Below are 20693 nucleotides of genomic sequence, written 5' to 3' on the forward strand. Positions count from 1 at the left end.
TATGCGCCTGTCTGGTAGGAAAAGAAAACAGAGAATGGCGAATCCTATACTGTACTGTACGAGGAGATATTTGCCGTGGGAAATCAAAAACAGAAAAAGGCAACTTATACATGCATTTATTTTCCCTTTTCTGTTGACATTTTACATCGCGCATCCAAAGTCAGTCCACAACAAATTAATTCCCAATCATCGCAGCGATCTGCTTTGCAACCGTACTTGGTCATTATACGGGCATAGTTCTTGAAAACGACCTGAAGCGTCGGTCGACGTGTGATCGAATCACTTCCGTCGGCCTGTGCCAACTGGGCAGGTCAAACGAAGATGAGTAATCTTAGAATTTGGTAAACTAAGACCGATTTATAAAATTAATATATCAATTAATGTGACAGGTTATGAGTTCTGGGTACCAATATACAAGCACTATAAAAGTAAGAAAGTAAAGGGACTCAAATAGATTCAGAATATACAAATATTTTCCCCAGGCCAAAGCTGACAATAAAGAAAAGCAAAATCAAATGAATGCTCCTCAACCCCGACCAATGCAAATCAGATTTGTCTTGCTTTATTGCCAGGGCAATGCCTCCATCCTGTCCAAGAAGATTCGTTTCTAGTATCTGAAAAATCCTAAGAAAGCCAAGTCAAAAGAGATCAGGTAGATGGGAGCCGTTCATTCATCATCTCTGGCTCTCTCCACCTCCACTGACACTTGTTTTATCCCTGGGACGTCCGCTCTTCGTCCTCGCGCATCCAAAGTTGTGTCCAAACTCAAATCGAACTCTTCCCTTTCTGGTCGGATTTGGAGAGACGATAAAATCCTAGATCCACCCGTCTCGATATTCACGAGCACCGTCGCCCAAGATTCAATCTTTGCGCAGTCTCTCCCTTTGAGGTGTGCGAGGCTCGAGATGGCGACCAAGAACGATGCGGTGGCGGGAAAACCCACGTTGGGTTTCGTCGAAATTGATCAGGATTTGGTTGATGAGATGGTTTATGATGCTCTTGTCTGGAGTTCTCTTCATGGGTTCGTCGTTGGCGACAGAAATATTGAGGTCAGTGCCCGCCCATAAAGATAAGAAGTTTGCATTTCTTTGGAGTGCTTGCGATAAAGGCATTTTTGGAGTTCTCTTCTGGTATAATATAGTTAAATTGTTGCGCAAAGTCAATATATTTTAGCATCTTGGATACTCACGCTGTTAGCTTTCCCAGAAAAGTGGATGTTTTGGGGTTGATGATTGTAAAGACGCTTTTTTTCTCTGCTTAAATGAAAGATTATCGACTTTCTGATGTGATGTTTGTGGCGTTTCCTGTTGAATTTGAACTGGGTTGTTTGATTTTACAATTTGATTGATAATGGTATGTATGAATGTGTGTTGCAGAGATCAGGAAAAGTACCTGGTGTCGGTCTGGTGCATGCTCCGTTTGCTTTATTGCCATTCTCATTCCCGGAGAGTCATTTTAGAGAGGCTTGCGAATTAGCTCCTATTTTCAATGAGCTTGTTGATCGTGTGAGTTTGGACGGGAAGTTTTTACAAGATTCATTATCCAGGTAGTTATTAACAGTTGTTGATTTTTAGTTATATAATCTATGTGAATAAACATGAATACTCTGAATCAATTCAATGAAGTCAATGATCGGTCATCGGTTTCATGGCATATCTTTCCTGTTCATGTCACTAGTATATCTTCATTGAGATGTGAGCTTGTGTGTAGTTTGATGGCATCTCAACCCAACCTGCCAGTTATTTTTGTTTTGATTTTCAATGATCAAAGGAATGCATAGCTTACTCCTTTTGCTCTATTTGACCTATAATCTTCATAATTTTTTCTCTCCTTTCTGATGGCCTGTGCTGTATTAACAATCTCACTTTAACCTTGAATACTATTTATGCTACCTAAGCATGAACCTTTGGAAGTTTTCTGCTTTATCTATATGTCTACGGCATGTAGTTTATAATAAGAATATAGTGTCCAATTCCACAGGATTAGGACCATTGTTTCACATGAATTCTCAGGTGTTATTTTACCGATTTAATTCTCACTCCACTTTAGCTTGTATCATATGCTCTTGGTTGTTTCTTAGCTTATGACAAATTCAACTCCTTTTAGCTGTGCCATTTTTCTCGCATCCTGTTATTTTGGATAATATGAGCCCTTCTACCTTCCTTGCAATTTGTTTTTCTCAGTGGTTATTTTGTAGTTCAGTTTTAAGTTTCTCACATTGATGAAGCAAGTCCGCATTTACTGTTGAATTACATGATGTAACTTTTTCTCACTGCAGAACAGAGAAGGTGGATGCTTTCACCTCTCGACTTTTAGATATCCATTCCAAGATGATGGAAATTAATAAGAAACATGTAAGTTCATGGATTTGGAATTTTGTGAAAACTTTACCTTGAGTTTGGTTGCAATAGTAAATTAAAATTGGCTTTTCAAATTCTTGTCACTTTGATGGGCTGCTTTCCTTGTCTGAAAGAAATATATGCCGATTGCTGACTATGATTAGTGTGCTAAACCCCATAATTTTGCTCTCACAATTCTCTACAGGAGATACGACTGGGTCTGCATCGATCAGATTATATGCTTGATGAACAAACCAAGTTACTGCTTCAGATAGAACTGAACACCATATCATCCTCATTTCCGGGTCTTAGCTGTCTTGTGAGCGAGCTTCACAGGTTGGGTTGGTCATATATACTGACTCTTACATTCCCTATGATTTCTCTAAGCCCGTACGCACCTGTTCACATGCACAGTCAAAGATGGTCATATAAAGCCAAAAGCTTGATCTTAACATCAGGTGGTGATGACACAGGTCCTTGCTGAACCATTATGGAGAAACTCTTGGGTTAGATCCCAGGAGGATCCCTACTAATGCTGCTGTGAGTCATTATGCAGAGGCCTTGGCGAAAGCTTGGATTGAGTTCAATAACCCAAAGTGAGAACTGCAAAATAATTACGATCGTCTTCTTTTCTTTTTGTATTCCTAGGTCTGCATATGTGGAGTTCAGTTCATTAAGACCTGATTACGATTGATTACTTGTAACAGGGCCGCTGTTCTGGTTGTGGTTCAGCCAGAGGAACGGAATATGTACGACCAGCACTGGCTTTGCTCTGTCTTGAGGGAAAGATATCCTTCTATATCTGTATAGCTTCCCAGTAATTTTAGCTAGTGTTTGTTTTCAGATGTCAGAAGGGTAGGTTATATCTGTGATTGTCTCTCTCTCTCTCTCTCTCTGAAATCTTTCCTCGTATTTTACATCTATCTGCTTTAATGCTCTGTGTCCAAAGATCTGCTTTACAAACTATAAATTTCTCTATTTCTGTCCATCAGTCTCGTCATGTCCATAATTTGCTTTAGATGCTTCCTTAGCTTTATAACACACATAATGTGAGGTCTGTTCGAAAGACCTTAGCAGAAATTGATGCAGAGGCGAAGCTTCAGCCTGATGGCACGTTACTTGTGTATGTGGTTGTTCATGTCTCTAATTTGTCTTTTTGAATTATGACTTTACATGCATGTTTCACTTAAATATTGAAGCTTTGGTATCGCAGAGGTGGAGTCCCTGTAGCAATTATTTATTTTAGAGCTGGGTATACCCCAAATGATTATCCTTCAGAATCGGTACTTCCCTAAGCCTCGTCCTAATTATTAGCTGCTAAAATAGCAACTAAGAAAAGATTGTCTTTCTTGTATTATTGACTGTGGCTGTGATTAATTTTCAGAACTTTTTCTCCCTCCCTCTGAGCTTTACCAGATACTTTCTTTATATATATGTTTGATTACCATACTAGTGAAAAGCCCGCATTTTGCAGCAGGTTTTGTGTTTCTTATGAATGTTATAATGACCGCAACCATGCTCTATATTTCATAAATATTTACCTTCATATGTCTTGATGATTGAAAAGAACACTAATTAGTTAGTCATGATGAATAATGTACATTGATTATTTCTACTAAATTTAAGATTATATTCTGTTTCTCTTTTTCCTACACATTTTGATTTTAGGATTCACTCGTTACTATCATAATTCTATGAGACTCTCTTTAATGAACAGTACTTGATAAAGGACATATGAACATTAGCAAGCCAAGCTTTAGTTGAACAATTGACTTCATGCTCAAAGCATATATCATTAAACAATATAAAAGAATACTAAATAATTTAATCATGACATTTCCTCCAAGTAACGAAGTTTGTCCAATTGTTTATGTCAAAAATGGACCTCGTCCTGGAAAATATTATCAATGTAAAAAAGTTTCTAATCAATTTAAAAAAGTTTCTCAGGTGGAAGGGAAATAAAAGACTATCCAATGAATAAGTAAACAAAGGGAAAGGAAAGAAACCAAAAAAGGGATTAAGAAATCCATTCTTCACCAAACCTAACTTAAGAAGTGGACAAGTGTCAAAATAGTACTACTTTTTTTGTCAGAAAAATAGTACTACTTTAAAACCCTACTTTAAGACATGCGGAAATCTTAAGCCCTGGGTCGATGTTTCAAAGGTGTGACTTATGTTTTGTTTCTTGCTGTGGTGTAGGAGTGGAGAGCCAGGCTACTTATGGAAGAGTCATCTGCAATTAAGTGCCCGTCAATATCTTATCATTTAGCAGGCACCAAAAAGATTCAACAGGAACTTGCAAAACCTAATGTACTTGAAAGGTGACATATTTTGTGCGACAGATCATATTTCTTTATCCTCTGTGCTTTATTTGGAATTGTATCATTCCTAGAAAAACTCCTTGAAGCACACATGCGTACAGATATGTGCATAGGCATACAACAATAGCTAATATGATGATGTTTAATTGAATCTGAAGCTTAGATGTGATCAATGGCACTCAGGGCTGCAAATGAAGGACTATTTTAATACCAAATGGCCATTGTAGCGCATATGTCTTACCAATCAACTTCGATAGCATATCAATGGGAACCTTAGAAGTCAGTTGAATTACAGGAGAAGATGCACTGTTGAATAGGCTCTATCTCCTGTGTGTTTGATCACTTATGAGACTTCATCGTTTGGTGCATGTATCAGATTCCTTGAGAACAAAGAAGACATTGCCAAGGTCCGGAAATGCTTCGCAGGGTTATGGAGCTTAGAAGACCCTGATATTGTTGGTAAAGCAATTGAAAGTCCCGAGCTATTTGTCATGAAGCCCCAGAGGGAAGGGGGAGGTAATTATCTCTCACCGTGATTATTATTCAAGGATTGCTTTGTTATGAGCCATGCTATCTTCTTTCTAAAATGAAGTCATTTCTCTCCTCAGGAAACAACATCTATGGCGACAATGTGAGAGAAACCCTCTTAAGGCTGCGGCGTGAAGGGACTGAGGAGGATGCTGCGTACATCCTTATGCAAAGAATTTTTCCAAGCATTTCTCCCACAACTCTCGTCCGTGATGGCATTTGTTATAAAGATCACGCCGTGTCAGAACTTGGGGTATATAGTGCTTATTTGAGGTAATTATTTGATGTCACTCCATCTCTCTCATTAGTTTGATGGATGTGATCTCTGGTTAAATGGAATCGATGACTTGGAATTTAATCTTTGCAGTTGGAGTCGATGCCAAAACCTTATACGTAACCAAAGCTGCTTTTTTTTATGCCTTCTATAGCGTAGTCGTTTACATGTTTTAGCACTAGTGAATTCAATGACAATGTTTGTAAATGCATTTGCTGTGCCCATGGTAATCTGAGATTCATCTTAACAGGAACAAAGAGAATGTCATCGTAAACGAACAGTGTGGTTATTTAATGAGAACAAAGATATCGTCATCAAATGAAGGTGGAGTCGTTGCTGGATTCGCAGTTCTGGATAGCTTATATCTGACTTGAGATTTGAGGCGCTTGGATCTCAGCTGTATTCTCTTGTTAAACTCTTCATTCTGATTTCTAATAGTGACTGATGCATGCTCACAAGTCCTCTGAACAAGTTTTGCTACCCCATTGGATGTGGAAATTGTGCGAGTCGATAAAGTTAAATCCAATTGAAGATTTTTTATTTGAAGAGGAAATTGAGGGCATTATACGTTTTCCAATTTGTTGGCAGAAGTCTGGTGCAGGGTCAGTGAAAACAATATGTTGCATCTGATCTAATGTATTTTCACTTGACACTACATAATGATCTGAAAAGGTGGTCTCAGTGGGATGTTGATTTTTTGTAAGCTTTACCTAGTGGTAATTTCAAGTTATTTTGAATTGTCTCTGAACTCTTTGAACCCGATTATTGGTAGATCCTGAGTTGAATTGGATATATACATGATCACGAGCAATTCGCCACAGCTCGACTTACAAAATTTGCATCGAGTTTTTTACAGCCTGCAATGAGAGGCGTGTCTTAAGAATTTCTGTCATCCTCCTGGAGAAAAAAGCTACGAGAAGATTGACAATGAACTAGAGAGTGGTGATACATGGACATTCATTCAATTTATGCCGAGATCGAGAACAGTTCAAGTACAAGCTCGTTCTTGGGGTAAGAAGGCGAGCAACTCAGCGAGGCATGTGATACAGACATATATATGGAGAACAAGTCGTTCTTCGTCCTTGCCAGGATGATCATACGAGTATATATTCTTGCTAGCCTTCCATCTACCTACGTGTGGACTCATCTTTCTCAGGTCCCGGCGAGTTATTACAGACCTCGATCTTCCTATTTCGCAAGTTCCGACTCCAACATGGTAATTTTCTGCATCTTTTGTGCATGCTGGAAGATAACATCATAGTGCTAATGCCTTGCGACCTCTCCGGCTCTCGCGCTCAAACCGTAAAGTAGCAATTAAAACGGATGCTTGTAAGTAGCGAAAAAGAAGAGAAAAGAAAAGAATTAGTAATGGTAGTTCTCAACCACCGCCAGTTAATTGAATGCTTTGCGTTTATCTTCCTCTCCTATCATATTTACCATAATCACAAACCCGAATACAAGGTAAAAGGTTACAGGGCATATGCTAACAATGTCGAATTTTTTTTTTAAAGAATTTTTTAAATGGCATTACAATCTGCCACTCAAATTGGAAAGAACCCAATTGTTAGCAGCGCCTATGGGCATACACAATCATCCCCTTCTCCAGCATCATCATCTGAGTCGGCGAATCCATCGAAAAAAGCATCGAGGTACCAAGGGCAACGTTCATTCCATTCGCCCTTCCTCGCATGAGCTCGCCATTTCTGATCTTCAATCATCTCCGAGGAAAGGCCCCACTCTCGTAATTCTTCCTCTGTGTGATGGATAGCAAGGCTGTACTCTCCGCCTTCCCCCAACTGCATCACACGGAACTCGCAATTCCCTGGATTGTTGAGTTGCTCGAATTGCTCGACCGTCCACTTGAACCATTTCATGAGGAAGACGCGCGATGTCAATCCGTGAGATACGATGATGAGATTCAGATCGTGAGAAGGATCAATATGGTGCCTGTTCATATCGATGTCTCTCCATAATGATTCCATAAAACCTGCAGAAGCGCAGTTCAGCAGTATTATAAGCACAGTAAAAAGACCAGAACTTTATACAAACAAGGCTTCATGGAGCTCATCTGGCTATCCCTCTTGGGGTAGAACATCTTCCAAAGAGCACTCTACATCAAACTAAAAAATAAATGAAAGCAGCATATTCGTGTGTCAGCTTACCTTATTTCCCTGATAATCATAGAACAACCAAGGACTGCAACTTATCGTTAGAATGCTAGCTGGGTCAAAATACTTTAACCATTTTGTCACCTCAGTAGTCCATGTTATTCTTTTCTCATCTTCTATAAGATTGGTATGAAATTTCTGTAAAACTTGTAATCCACTATACAGTATATTATATTAATAAAGCATGCTGTCGACAAAAAAAGCATACCTATGCCTACGAGGTGACCGAGATACGGGAAGGCCAGTCATCAATATACTTTCACCCTAAAAGATTCTACCTTCAACTTTACTCATGAACCATAATACTTGGTGGTCTAAAAGACATTAAGCGAGATGGGTTCAATGCTATGCGCAGGGATTTTGCATTGATGATAAGCTATATCCTCAACTGCAGTAATCCCAAAGCTGGATGACCATATGCTTGCATTCTCTTTTCCGCACACTCAGGAAACAGTATGAGCTCTTGGCATTGCAAAGCACATCATTCAGAGGATCCGAAAAGAACAACAATCTGTAGATTGGCTGGTGGAACCAGCAGCTAAATAATTGAGCTTTAAGACAATTCGTTGACTCCCTCCCTCCCTCCCCCCTGGCCAGAAACCATTTAGGCAAGATCAAGAGGAGCTCTCACTGGGTCAGGAGTCGAGCTTCAACAATCCAATCTCACCCGTCACGAAATTCTACCCTCTCGTTCTCTTTTCCCATTATCGAGCTTGCTCGGTCAGCTAATTCAGCAAAATTAAGAAAGAGCATACTCAAGCAAGTTCGACAAACAGCAAACCTCTCTGACCAATAACAAAAACACATGATCAAGCAAGTCATTGGTACGCCATCCACACAAATTCATTCCTTCAGCTGATTTCTCTTGTGGACACACACTCTCACGATTCATCCGCACACTAGACCAGCGACGAAGCAAAGCCGACATCACATGAAATTGCATTGATCGAAAACATACAACCCCGACGCGAAATCGAAGGCCGAAGGATGGAAAGAAAAAAAAAAACTCACTCGAAACGCGATCGAACACATCGGCCGCCGATTCCCCTTCCGGAAACCGGAAGAAGAACCGGCCGAACCGCTCCCTCGCCTCCTTCACCCGCCTCATCCTCTCCTCCACCTGGAAGTTCCCGAAGTCCTGCTCCCGAATCCGGCACTCCTCCCGCACCCCGATCACCCGGTTCCGGCCGAACGACCGCCCGATCTCGCGGAGCGTCGACCGGGTCCGCTCGTACGGCGAGGCGTAGAAGTAGACGCGCCACCCGCCGCCGCCGGAGGAGACCAGGGAGCGGAGCCGGTCGCCGGCGGCGCGGGCCTGGGCGATCCCCTGCGGGGTGAGGGGGATCCGGTGGTCGGGGGTGGTGGTGTAGGCGGACGGCGAGAGGTTGCCCTGCGACTCGCCGTGGCGGACGAGGATGATGCGCTTCGGGAGCAACGACCCGTGCTGCGGATGCACCATCGTCGCGGCTCCTCCTCTTCTTCTTCTGCAATCTCTCTCTCTCTCTCTCTCTCTCCTGTGACTCTGACGTTTTTTGGACAGATTGAGATTGTGATGAAGAAGTGCGGCCGAACCGTCTCTTGCTGTGATGGAATGTGCGGCGTGGAATGATACGGTGTGGTTCGTTTCTTTTGCGTGTATAAAGCTTTTTTGGCTTTAGCTTCGCTCCTTTGGCTTTCTCTGTCTTTTGACCTTTGCCCTTGTTCTGTCTTTTTCTTTTGTAGCCTTACCCTAATCAGATACTCTTAAGTTTCTGCGTCGCATGGACAAAACTGCACAGACTGAGATTTCTTTCTCTTTCGTCGTTTGTCGCTTGAGTTTTTCGGAATATCAAATGCGAATTTTCTATCGAAATGTGGGCCGTTAGATATCGACCAAAGCACAAGAGACCGACATTATGATGTTGATGCGGAGTCGGATGGTTTGAGATTTGGTCCGTGCATTAATTGATGCCTCTTTGCGAATTTCGGCTCCCGTGATTTGTGTCATGATGGAATTCGATTCTCAAGCCGATCTTCTCGGTCACGACTTCGAGTTGAACAAATTGCTCTTGTCCAAATTTAGAGGGAAAAGACCGAAGAGTGTCGGAGATCGAGACGTGGCGTTGATCTCGAATGAACAACGAAAATATTGATCACCGTGGCTCGAAACTTGGACTTGAGAACGCTATTAACTGCAATCACAAAATAAAGTTCTCACTCCTCCAAATATGCAGAAAGATACCTTCTTTTAGATAGAAGAAATTTCAATTGGAATTTCATTCATGCTCTGGACAAATACAAACACTCGGTCATCTCCCACATATTAATCTTAGGAAGCCTTCAAAGCTTTTCACGTAAATCAATGTTTCAATCCTAGGACGGGTCCATCCTATTGCTGCTGGTCCATCCTATAAAGACCAATGCAGTGCCCTAAGCCCCCTCATACCAGGATTTCATGCGGCCACCCTAGAATCAAAAACACCCAGGACTGGTCCATCCCATTGCTGGTTGTAGGTTTAAAGGGGTGAAGCCATTGTCAAGGCTCTCTAAGCCTACACCTTCCAGCATTGCTGAGAGCCATCATCCGTAAGGCTCATTTATCCAAGAGCTTATAACAAGCCAATTCTCGGGTCATAGAACAATGCTTACATGGTATTTTGCGCTAAGACTTCGTATTCATCGATGCGATCACAAGTCCAATCGGCTTCATATTCGTTGATGCGATTACAAGTCCCATCTCCAATGAATATCACCATGCATGTTCATATGTTAGGGCCGATACGGACAACATCGAGTACGGGATCGTCTCATAACACGAGCATGCCTTATTCGGCGTCGACCATGCACTGTCACAGCAGTTGAGATCCCATATGTGCATATATTAACAAAATCAAAAAGTGTGCACGTCGAGTGAGGAGTCCAGGAAATCCAAAATTATAGTTAGGCCACCGTCGAAGTCACATCCAGTCTCGAGCATTGGACGACTTCTCTGCCTAAGCTTCTTGCTTGCTTCTTTGCTCTTCGAACTTATCGATGGCCGTCTGGAGCTCATCTGTACCGCCAACAGCTCTCATTGTGTAGAAATACACTCCAAACACAAACGCCGTCAGACCACCCGCGACGACCAGGTTCTTCGTCTTGGGAGCAAGATTCCTGTATGCAAATGGCCCCGCCATCTGCATGCAATGATCATGATAGCCTTCTTAAATTTGGCTTAGATATGCGTACAAAACAAAGATGAAATTCTTGCACGTATCACGGTATCAGATCCCATACATCATTATGTCTGGGAATCAAGGTAAGAGCCAATGTGCATGTACAACATATTTCGGTATAAGAAGGATTAGTCTTGAGAGAATTACAGCTAAAGTACAGTGATTCCCCACAGGAATAAGAGCTGGGTTGAGCCAATCTAGTTTTAAGCTCGAGCTCTCAATTCACATACGCAGCACCCAAAACTCAATTATAACTCTTGTATATACTTAAACTTGATTGCGACACTTTTATTTTTAAATAAGCAGAGAAGCACCATAAAATGACACCATCAACAAAAAAAAAAAGTCCAATGATCATGTATTGAGATAGATACAGGAGAAGCAGCAGAACATAGAAACCAATCCACCAAAATCACTCGAAACAATCAATATAAAGCTTGAAATACGGATTCAGACTATGAAATCCAGGAATGGTGAAACACCTTCCGCAAGTTAACCCAGAAAACAAGATGAAAATCGGTTAAAAACTTCACATTTAAAGAGATAATACACTTCAATAGGCTTTCTCTTTAGAAATTACAGAACACAAAAGTTCAACAATTACTCATGTTAACTAGGGCATCAAAGTTCATTCCCAAGGAGGACAACTTTATACCTCAACTGATTTTTTTTTTGCATCTGAAGCAGACAAACATACAAGTGCAGTCATAATGATGATATCATACTTCCTTCAGAACGTTTCAAAACATCATGTGCAAGATACTCAATCAAGCTCAAGAGCCACTGGGTACTCTGAGCTCGATTCCAGAGGCTACTTGAGCTCCAAAACAAAAAACCCAAATCGCGTTCTGAGTGATTAAGGAGTAGAGCCCAAACAGCCCCTACGTGGCTTGACTCAGTTACGACTCTGCCCCTCCTCACCCACCCACACACCCACCCAAATGGGCCAAACCCGAAAAGGTTGCATCAGGAAGTATTTTAAAATGCCGACATCGTCTTGTGACTCTCGTCTTGGTCAAACCCTTTCAAGTCCAAATAGAACAGAATTGACGGCTCACTTTGTTTACGGTAGTAAAATCCACAAAGGACTGTCCGTGCCGTGATCCTAGATGACAAGAGCCATAACCAACCGAATTCACGACACATCCCAATCGGCTACATAATCAACCATACCAACAATCCCCAGTTAAACTAGATTGAAAAAAGAAAAAGAAAAGGTCCACACTCAACATCTCTTGTTCTGATAGCGGTCTCAGAGGACATTACATTCACTGTAATTTACTCAAACACGAGGCGATCTCAGAGCATTCACGCCTGAATGAGTACAACATCCCGGGTGGGTGATGAACAAAAATGCATCAATACACCTAAAACAAGCATATAATACAACAGGGACATGCAACATCGCTTGCTCCATCCAATCCCTACCTACCCAGAGCAAGAACTTAAGAACCCAGAAAGTTCCGAACTTTCCCGACGATGAGCAATGAACGAATTGCGAAGGTTGGAGAGCCTTACCGTCTCTGACGCGACAAGGAGGAAGAGATTCGCTGAAGCTGAAGTTTCGGAGGAGCTGCAGGGGAGTGAACCCTAGAAGAACTTGATGGATTCAGCTGAATCTGAAACGAGAAGGAAAACGATTCGCGATTCTCTTCTCCCCTTCGCTTCTCTTGGGCCTCCCTATGTAGATTGGGCCGAGAAAGTGGGCCGAATTGTGTTTCGACTCCGGCCCAACCAAAGCCCGCGGCCGGTCCAATTCCTTGTATGGAGGATTATTTACTCAGGATTACGCATAATTAAATCAAAATAAAAAAAAACTTATTAGATTGTAGCCAATCTTCCTGCGAGTTAAAGAAATATTGTTTTGCTTAATCATTGTCGGATTATAATTCCCAAGGTTTATCTTGTTGTTGCTAAATCATTATAATGTATAAAAGGCACAATAATCGTATACATGACACTATGTAAATATCCTCATTCAAACCTATCACTAGCACAACATTATTTGCTCTAGTTATGAACATCTCATATGTACAGTTTCAAATATGTGTTACTAGTTTAGGGTTTTGGTGGGACTAGCTAGTCTACAAAAGCAACAACTCAAACGTGAGAAATATGGAATCGAAGACATGACATGAAATTAAAGACAAATCTGACTCGTCATATTATGCGATGTAACGATATGGTTAGCCTAGTCAGACCTTAAAAAGAACCGCACCAACCTTCTTCCCCAAAATGACATGTTCGTTGTCCTCGAGGGCTGTCTTTGCCAAAGCCAGGTCGAAGAACCAGACGAAGTCAAAGTGTTGACACCAATAATTAATTTGGTTGTTGACAGTAAAAATAAAAATTAGGAGATATACAAGACAACAACGATAAATGCATAGGATCATCGATGATAAATGACGTAAGCCATAAAAAGTTTATATAGTTGTCAAGATGATGGTAGCAGACTGTTGTCAATCATTAAAACGTGCTGGCGGGAAGTTTGAGTATTTGAAAATTGAAAAGACAGAAATCGGAGAAGAAACAGTTGCCGCCCAAGAATTTGTATCGTAGATTATCGATGAAACTGCCACTATGAGAAGACCAGGCCACCGAAGCTATCTATAAGAAAAAGAACAGTGATTTTATGCACGATGAGTGGTGGTTACCTAACAGAAAAGGACAGACGTCGAGATAAAGAAGAGATCGATGACGGTTACCTTATAGAAGGAGACAGGTGTCAAGATAAAGATGAGATCGATGACGGTCACCTTACAGAAAGGGACAGGTGTCAAGATAAAGACGAGATTGATGACGGTTACCATACATAAAAGGACAGGTGTCAAAGCAAAAACTAGGTCAAATAATAGTTACTTAAAATGAACTGACAGATGTTAGAAAGATAAATGATAAAAGGTGAGATTGATGATAGTTATTGGACAGGTGTCATAAAGACAAAATGGCGGAGATAAGATCAAGGGCAGTTATTTGGTATGATCCGATAGATGGCGCTAAGGGATGATTACCGTGCTCACAGTATAAATATCATCCGATAGCAGGCAAAAGCCCCTGGAACACACAATAAAAAATGCTATCTTTTTATCTTTAATTTTTTAGCATTGTACTTTCAATTTCCTTAGTTATAGCCATCTATGTTTCAAGCCTAATAGTTGTGTAGCACTGTATCGATGAGTTTGAACGTTGCCAATCAGAGGTTGGTCAGATTTGTTCAAATTGATTATGAAATTTGAAGTTCATGGTTCTTTCTGATCGAATCTTGTCAAGGCCTGAATTCATACTGCTTGAACAAGGCAAATGAGTTCTTTGTTTTCGCCTGGATATCTCTTGTTCGGAATCGCCACAGAACCCGGTCTCCTCTCATTAAAATCCGAAGAACAACGCTCGGTGAATTATATTTCGTCGGGGAACATTTCCGGCGAATCACAAAGCCTTTCGGAGTCTTCGCATCTCGCTCCATCAGGACGACCGCATGCGAGACGTCGCCGTACTTGCTGACATGCTCTCGCAGCGCGTCCTCACTTGTCTCCCTCGCAACAAGGGTGGTCACCGGAGAGGAGAGAGAGAGGAGCGAAGTTGGATTCTTGTGAGAAGCGAGCAAAAGGTCTAATATGTGAGCAAAGAGACTCGCCAAGTTGGATTTGATTGTCTAGATCTAAATCTAAAAGCAACTTATTTGGCTAGTGCATAGTGCGCGTGACTTTAGAAAAATAAGTTCAAATATGGGTCGCTATTTATGACCTTTTTTTGGGCTTTATATTTTTCTCAACTTAGTTTAACCTATTTTACAAAAAAAAAAAAAGCGAGTTACCCATATCAAATTGGGTTTATTAAATCTAAGTCACAAACCCATTTCGCCAGCCCTAAGTAAATGTAGCGAAACGACTTCTTACGGAGCAAGTAATCATTGATGACTTCTAATGCATGGTTTCAAATATCCACGGTAGCTTCATATGTATAATACTAGTGAATTCAAGTGACTACCAAGAAAATCCAAATTTAAGTTTGCTACTCACAATATAATAAGATATTGGTAAATCTGAACGATTCAATTGATTCCTAGTCCTTAGCTTTCCCTTTGTCTTGTCAATTCAAAAGAGGTCTCTCTCCATTCCTTTTCATCAACTTGGTCACGTGTCTTAGTTTCTCTCATTTTCTTCATCTGTCCAGAGATCATGAATGTGTGGATTCACCAAGATTTCTCTTATTTTGCAGTCTGATATGGAGACAAAGATAGGACCACTTGTGGGGAAGAAAAGAACAGTTCTTTACAAGACAAGCGTACCGTTTAACCCCAATTCAGAATATGAAGACATCGTTTCCCGCAACACACACACACGACACGAACTTGGGTGGGCGGGGGTGTGTGTGTGTTGCAGTGACAGACTGGAGGCTGGACTGGGATTTCAGAATTTCTTTTTCTCTATTTGAATACGTGCCATTTGCATCTGGAAAGATGATGATGCGTGTTGCTCAGTTCTAGAAGCTGAAGAACAACTAAATTTGGTAAAAACATAACTGATATTTTCGCATCTCTCTCTCTCTCTCTCTCTCTCCAACCTCCAGCCAGCTGCAGACCACATTGCTGTCAATTCCCGTTTCCAAAGATTCCACCTTTATTCCACATCAACCGCTTGTGCCCGAAATATTTTGGTTGATTTTGAGACACATCATCACCTCTCTCTCTCTCTCTCTCTCTCAAAATTCACATATTATGCACAACCCAATGACAACAAAAAAGGAAAACACATTAATCTTCTACACAAAATAATAGCCACCTTCCTCCCATCCCGAGTCCTTTTCACACAAGCGCGTGTGAAACATGTGGTAACTTCACATTATGGTCACACAAGGTTGCCTCCACACATGTAAGTTATTGTGGTGATGGAGGTGATGGTGATGGTAGGGGTGGTGGTGTTCACGGTGGTTCACCAATTTGTGGCGTCTCCCAAACCTTTCATTGCTCAGTTGATGATGATGATGATCTTGATGAAACCTCCCCTCACCCATCCTTTCCTCTTCTTCAAATTTAAAATTCTCCTCGTCGTGATCACCAGTCTCTTCGCTTATCCAGTACCCTATCGAATCGTTGGAATCCTGCACCTCGCAGTGGTTGCTGTCCTCCTCCTCTTCTTCTATTATTTGCTCCTTCTCATCTTCTAGTTCTTCTCGCACTTCTTCTTGTTCTTCCTCCTCCTCCTCGTCTCTAATGAACTCCAACCGCAGCCGCCCATCCTGCCTTGAGGAGCGGAGGATCTTGGGCCGATCGATCCTCACCCCGGTCAGCTCCAACCTCCCATCCCTCCTCACAGGCCTAAGGAAGAAGCTAGGTTGGCCCTTGTGGTTCAAGGAGGACAATGGAGGTGGGAACTTCTTCTCTCTCCTCCTCTCACTCTCCTCCCTCCACCTTGTCCTCCCCACATGATGCCACTCATCATCACAATTCTTGTTGCTCATGCTCTCAATGTCCTCCATCATCATGTGGTCATCGACCCTCCGCTCATCAGAGCTCTCAAACCCTAGGCTCTCGGTGCACGACATCAACCCATCAACCACCTCCCCTACGCCATCCAAGAACATTCCCATATTATTGTTCCTATCCTGGTCCTTCTTCGCCACTGGCAATGATTTGAGGGCGGATGATTCCAACACGTTCAGCTGGCGGCGCATGTCCCCGGTGGCCGTTGTAAGACCGACTCGTCTTGCCAAGTCGTTGGTTGTGTCGTCGGCAGAGGCAGGAGGTGATGTTTTAGTGGCGGGGCAGGCGACGGCGGCGTCGTTGGCGGTATGACTATCAATGAAGTAGGTGAGGCCCAGAAAGGAGTGGAGACCCTTTTTGCAAAAGCTCAAGATCATAATTTGGAAAGGGGGGACAAAAAGGGCGCGAGCATGAACACACACTTTTTTTTTCTTCTATGGAGTGGAAGATGGAGAGAGGGAATGGCTTACATAGTGGGGGAGGGAAAAGGGTGTGAAGAACAAACTTAGGAATGGGGAAGAATAACAATTGATAATTAAATAGATAAATTGAATATCCAACAATAATGAACAAGCAAAAATGAATTGAAGAAAAGCGAGATGGGGGTGTCAAAATATCCGCAAGCCAATGATAGGGCAAGAGAGAGAGAGAGAGAGAGAGAGTGGTGGTGTGGAATGGTGAGAAGAGCGCCAACGAGACGAAAGGTGTTAAAAAAGGATTAGCTGTACTGATAGGGCAAAACTGTGCCTGGTCCCGCCTCAGATGTACCTTAGCCCCCCTTCCCCTCCCCCCCCCGATCTGGCCCTGTCCTCCTCCTCCCACTCCTTGTCCTCCTCCTTTTTCGTCTCCCTTTCGCTTTCCCTCGAAAAGTACTCTTTTCTATAATTAAAAAAAGAAGGCAATATTATCTATTATGGGATAACGATACAAATAGTTTCTGATCTATACGAAAATATTCAATATTTATTTTAAAGTTATCTTTGTTGGGATTGACAATTCGTGTTGTTTCATGTTAATCGTATCACGTAGAGACAGTGGTATAACGGGAATTTTGTTGACCCGAAGATTAGGGGTGTGCAAAACGGACCGTCCGGACCGGACTGGTCGATTTGGTCCGGTTACCGATAGTGTCGGTCCGGTTCCCGGTTCCCGGTTCCCGGTTCCGAACCGACTACATATATATTTTTATTTTTTATTTCTTCAAAAAATTAGTAAAATGTGAACTAAACTCATGTATAACGCTTTCCCCTTATCGTCGCACTACAATGACTCTTCACTCATCGTTACTTCCGTCAATATATTGAGATTTGTTATTTTCTCTGGTTGTGGTGGGAAAAAAAATAAAAAAGTGACAGGTTATCAAACTTAGGAACCGGGAACCGATCACTCCTATCGAAGATGACATGTTCGACAAACTTGTCAAGCTGCTTCGACTCGCCTAATAAAGCAAGTCACACAACACTTTGACTAAAGCGATTATTAAGTATCGGCACGATACGATACGTTAACTTGTTGGCAAACTTAGGTTAACATGTAGAGGTAAAACACCTTAATTTATGCATGAGAACTTGTGTAATCAGTTTCGACACATTTCTAGATAATATGAATAATTTTGCTTCATATAAAATCTACAATATTAGCTTTTTTTTTTTAACATTCTATGACAATTCTGCATCCCAATTATGTTTTTGTTTTACCTTTTACTCATTTTAACATGGGGGTTACCTGTATAAACTATTTAGGATGAAAAACTCTCTAGATATGAATATTAAATGGATTAGAACCTGTTTAATCGTGTCATGTAAACAGATGACACCTAATATGGTAACTTAAACTCGTTCATTCATGTCTAAACATGTTAAGCGGATCAATGCATGGAACACACAATCATTGTTGTCATAAATGGGTCAACTCACTTATGACACACGAACTCCCATATGCTAAACCCAAACCTGTTTAGTTGTGCGTCGTGTTGGTACATGCAAATGGGTCGTGTTAAGAATTATCGGCATAAGTGTTGGTTCATGTGAACCAAGTTTTAAGTAACAAAATTAGTAAAGCTAGCATAGCTTGATCTAAAATTGTGTGATTACTATTTTAAACACGATTCGTGCGGATGAAATTTAAAGGATCAAGTTATATGAAGATTGCGTCAAAGGGTGTCAAATGTGGAACAGGTCAAACCAAGAAGATGTTGTACGTGTTGCAAAAATAGGAAAAATAAAGTGAGATAAAATAAAACTCCATGACCGATCAATGCTTGCTCTAATCTGCTATTTACATGCATCTTTCACCTCTCATGCATGCAAAACGGCAAAAGAATAAAATAGCAGTTATCAAAAAAATATCGATGAAATTATCTAAAAATATGTTGCGCATGTCATGTGTGTATATGTGTTTAGGTTTTGTTTAGAATTGAATAATTTATAGGTATTTCTTTCATTCTTATATGAGTCGAACCGCAACCTTCTAATCTGACAACCCAACTTCGTTCCATCCATGACCAATGACTATCGGGCTGACTGGCTAGGGCCAAATTAATGCCTTAAAATCAGCTTAGTTCGTCATATCTATTTACCCCGTCCATACATACACATTGCTATCAAATGTGATAAATTTTGTGAAGAAAATGAAATATTGAGTCATCTTCATCTGTGGTATTAAGCGACAAAGGCGGCCAATTGTCATGTATCGCAAGTTGCGAGAAGGGCAACTTTCAGTTGAAGACCCATACGGCATGCACTGCAGTCGGCCGGCCAATCCACGGAGGGAGTGGACTCTTTTTGACTTTTCTTCATGCATCATTGAACCACAAGAGAATTTGACATAGACTAGAAAAACAATCAACTAGTATTTAGTAGATATCTGGATCGATATACGATCGATATACAATGTGCTGTTGTGTTTTTTCAATTTGAAATGCTATTATGAATGGCATTCGAGAATGAAAAGTTTGGCTTTTCAAATTTAAATTGAGGGTAATAAATGAAAGAATTACGTGTCTATATGGCCAAAGACCCTTGGGATATTCCCTAAGGGGAACAAAACGTGCACATTGTGTTTTGTCTTCTTCTATCGTGATTCAAGATAAATTTGAAGCATCAACAACTTTTTGCGGATAGTGACTTAAGCTGTAACAATTATTGCAATGGTCCAAATTGACCCTGGTCTTTAGCCTAGGTCCAAAAGAGGTTAAGCACACCACATCTATCTTATCATTCCTTCGATTACTTGAAAAGGCCACGTGTAATAGCACGGGTGGAGCCACATGGCGAAAAGAAAGACACTTGATTCTCGAGATCTGCTCCTCTTTGCCCTCCCATGTTGTATGGATCAATCATATCCCTAAACACGGAAAAATGATCAGATTTAGACATTTGATACAGTCAGGAGAGGTATCATATCCAATCTTCTTATTATATATATAGATGTATGGATGGTTTTCATAAGGGTCAAAAGTTTGAAGTTGAAAATACTTTTGAATTTGTTTTATTATAAAGAGAAATATATCAAAGTAGAAGTCAGAAGTTGGAATATTTTCGTTTATACTTCTAGGGTCAGTAAGACGGGGTTTGAACCAAACAAGTTACATTAATACAAACTAGAATCAAGTGAAAGTAACATAGAGATCTCTAAGTGATTTTGTCAAATACTATTGGGAGTTTCAGTTGGGTAGGAGGAAGCCGGCCTGTGATGGTAGAAAGAATCTCTCCACAACCGGACCTCTCCCCTTCAAAAGCAAAGAGTTTTATATTAACCTGTAGAGAAATATGAAGGAGTTTTCCTTATCATTTTTGAAGAGGAGAGGTCCTGTTGTGTGGAGGTGCCAACATAGACCAGCCTCCCCGTATCCATGTGAGACTAGTTTTACAACAACACCTAACATCTCCCTATTGCTTTGGCTGGATTCTAGTTTGTATTAATGTGACTTGTTCTACATTTTATTGACCCTCAGAGTATCAAACAAAAATTTGAACTTTTCACATCTACCATCATATATCTCTTTATATAATAAAAAAAATTTAAAAGCACTTTCAACTTCAAACTTTTGCCCCTATGAAAACTATTCATATATCTCTATAGAGATAAGCATGGTCCTTCCCAACATAGAACCGGGAACCGTCCGGATCGGTTCCGAAAAATTGGAACCGAAAACCGCCCCTTGGTTCTATGGATCTACTTCGGAATCGGACAACTAGTCTAGTCTAGATTGATTCCGAAAAATTGGAATCGAAAACCGCCCCTTGATTCTATGAATCTACCTGTGAATCGGACAACCGGTCCAATCTGGTTCCCGGGTGGGTCCATGAAACCGGTCCCACCAAGCTTTACGCAAATGGAGGTAACCAAGAGCGAGAGAGGGAGGCGATGAACGGCCAGGGGCATG

General features: G+C 41.2%; 4 protein-coding genes across 4 annotated transcripts; 1 reads left to right on the top strand and 3 right to left on the bottom strand.

The window, feature by feature from the left end:
* The first annotated feature begins 551 nt into the window (after nt 1-551).
* On the top strand, nt 552-6165 carry LOC115685938 (glutathione synthetase, chloroplastic). Its single transcript, XM_030611094.2, has 12 exons — nt 552-1049; nt 1377-1546; nt 2279-2354; nt 2545-2675; nt 2813-2935; nt 3047-3127; nt 3382-3462; nt 3553-3622; nt 4539-4660; nt 5037-5176; nt 5269-5461; nt 5713-6165. The coding sequence occupies exons 1-12, from the start codon at nt 657-659 to the stop codon at nt 5834-5836; spliced, it is 1704 nt and encodes a 567-aa protein (XP_030466954.1). The 5' UTR covers nt 552-656; the 3' UTR covers nt 5837-6165.
* A 659-nt stretch (nt 6166-6824) lies between these two features.
* LOC115685941 (phosphoglycerate mutase-like protein AT74) lies at nt 6825-9171 on the bottom strand. Its single transcript, XM_030611098.2, has 2 exons — nt 8642-9171; nt 6825-7449 (listed from the first exon to the last, which is right to left on the bottom strand). The coding sequence occupies exons 1-2, from the start codon at nt 9087-9089 to the stop codon at nt 7037-7039; spliced, it is 861 nt and encodes a 286-aa protein (XP_030466958.1). The 5' UTR covers nt 9090-9171; the 3' UTR covers nt 6825-7036.
* Nucleotides 9172-10264: 1093 nt separating this feature from the next.
* Nucleotides 10265-12477, bottom strand: LOC115685942 (uncharacterized). The gene is made up of 2 exons (XM_030611099.2): nt 12343-12477; nt 10265-10785 (listed from the first exon to the last, which is right to left on the bottom strand). Exon 2 carries the CDS (start codon nt 10783-10785, stop codon nt 10603-10605), a length of 183 nt encoding a protein of 60 aa, XP_030466959.1. The 5' UTR covers nt 12343-12477; the 3' UTR covers nt 10265-10602.
* Nucleotides 12478-15231: 2754 nt separating this feature from the next.
* On the bottom strand, nt 15232-16883 carry LOC115685940 (uncharacterized). The gene has a single exon (XM_030611097.2). It carries the CDS (start codon nt 16681-16683, stop codon nt 15661-15663), a length of 1023 nt encoding a protein of 340 aa, XP_030466957.1. The 5' UTR covers nt 16684-16883; the 3' UTR covers nt 15232-15660.
* Nucleotides 16884-20693: the final 3810 nt, after the last annotated feature.

The sequence above is a fragment of the Syzygium oleosum genome, unplaced genomic scaffold (genome assembly GCF_021117445.2).
Source record: "Syzygium oleosum isolate NSW1041296 unplaced genomic scaffold, Sole_v2.1 Sole_v2.06, whole genome shotgun sequence".
In the NCBI taxonomy this organism is placed as follows: Eukaryota; Viridiplantae; Streptophyta; class Magnoliopsida; order Myrtales; family Myrtaceae; genus Syzygium; species Syzygium oleosum.

Bases quoted from the DNA above. Each gene is read 5' to 3' on its own strand.
- LOC115685942 (XM_030611099.2), bottom strand. From the start codon at position 10,785: ATGGCGGGGCCATTTGCATACAGGAATCTTGCTCCCAAGACGAAGAAC.
- LOC115685938 (XM_030611094.2), top strand. From the start codon at position 657: ATGGGAGCCGTTCATTCATCATCTCTGGCTCTCTCCACCTCCACTGAC. The intron at 4,661-5,036 runs GTGACATATTTT...TGCATGTATCAG, and splicing joins AAACCTAATGTACTTGAAAG to ATTCCTTGAGAACAAAGAAG. The intron at 5,462-5,712 runs GTAATTATTTGA...TCATCTTAACAG, and splicing joins GTATATAGTGCTTATTTGAG to GAACAAAGAGAATGTCATCG.
- LOC115685941 (XM_030611098.2), bottom strand. From the start codon at position 9,089: ATGGTGCATCCGCAGCACGGGTCGTTGCTCCCGAAGCGCATCATCCTC. The intron at 7,450-8,641 runs GTGAGTTTTTTT...GCGCTTCTGCAG, and splicing joins TGTGTTCGATCGCGTTTCGA to GTTTTATGGAATCATTATGG.
- LOC115685940 (XM_030611097.2), bottom strand. From the start codon at position 16,683: ATGATCTTGAGCTTTTGCAAAAAGGGTCTCCACTCCTTTCTGGGCCTC.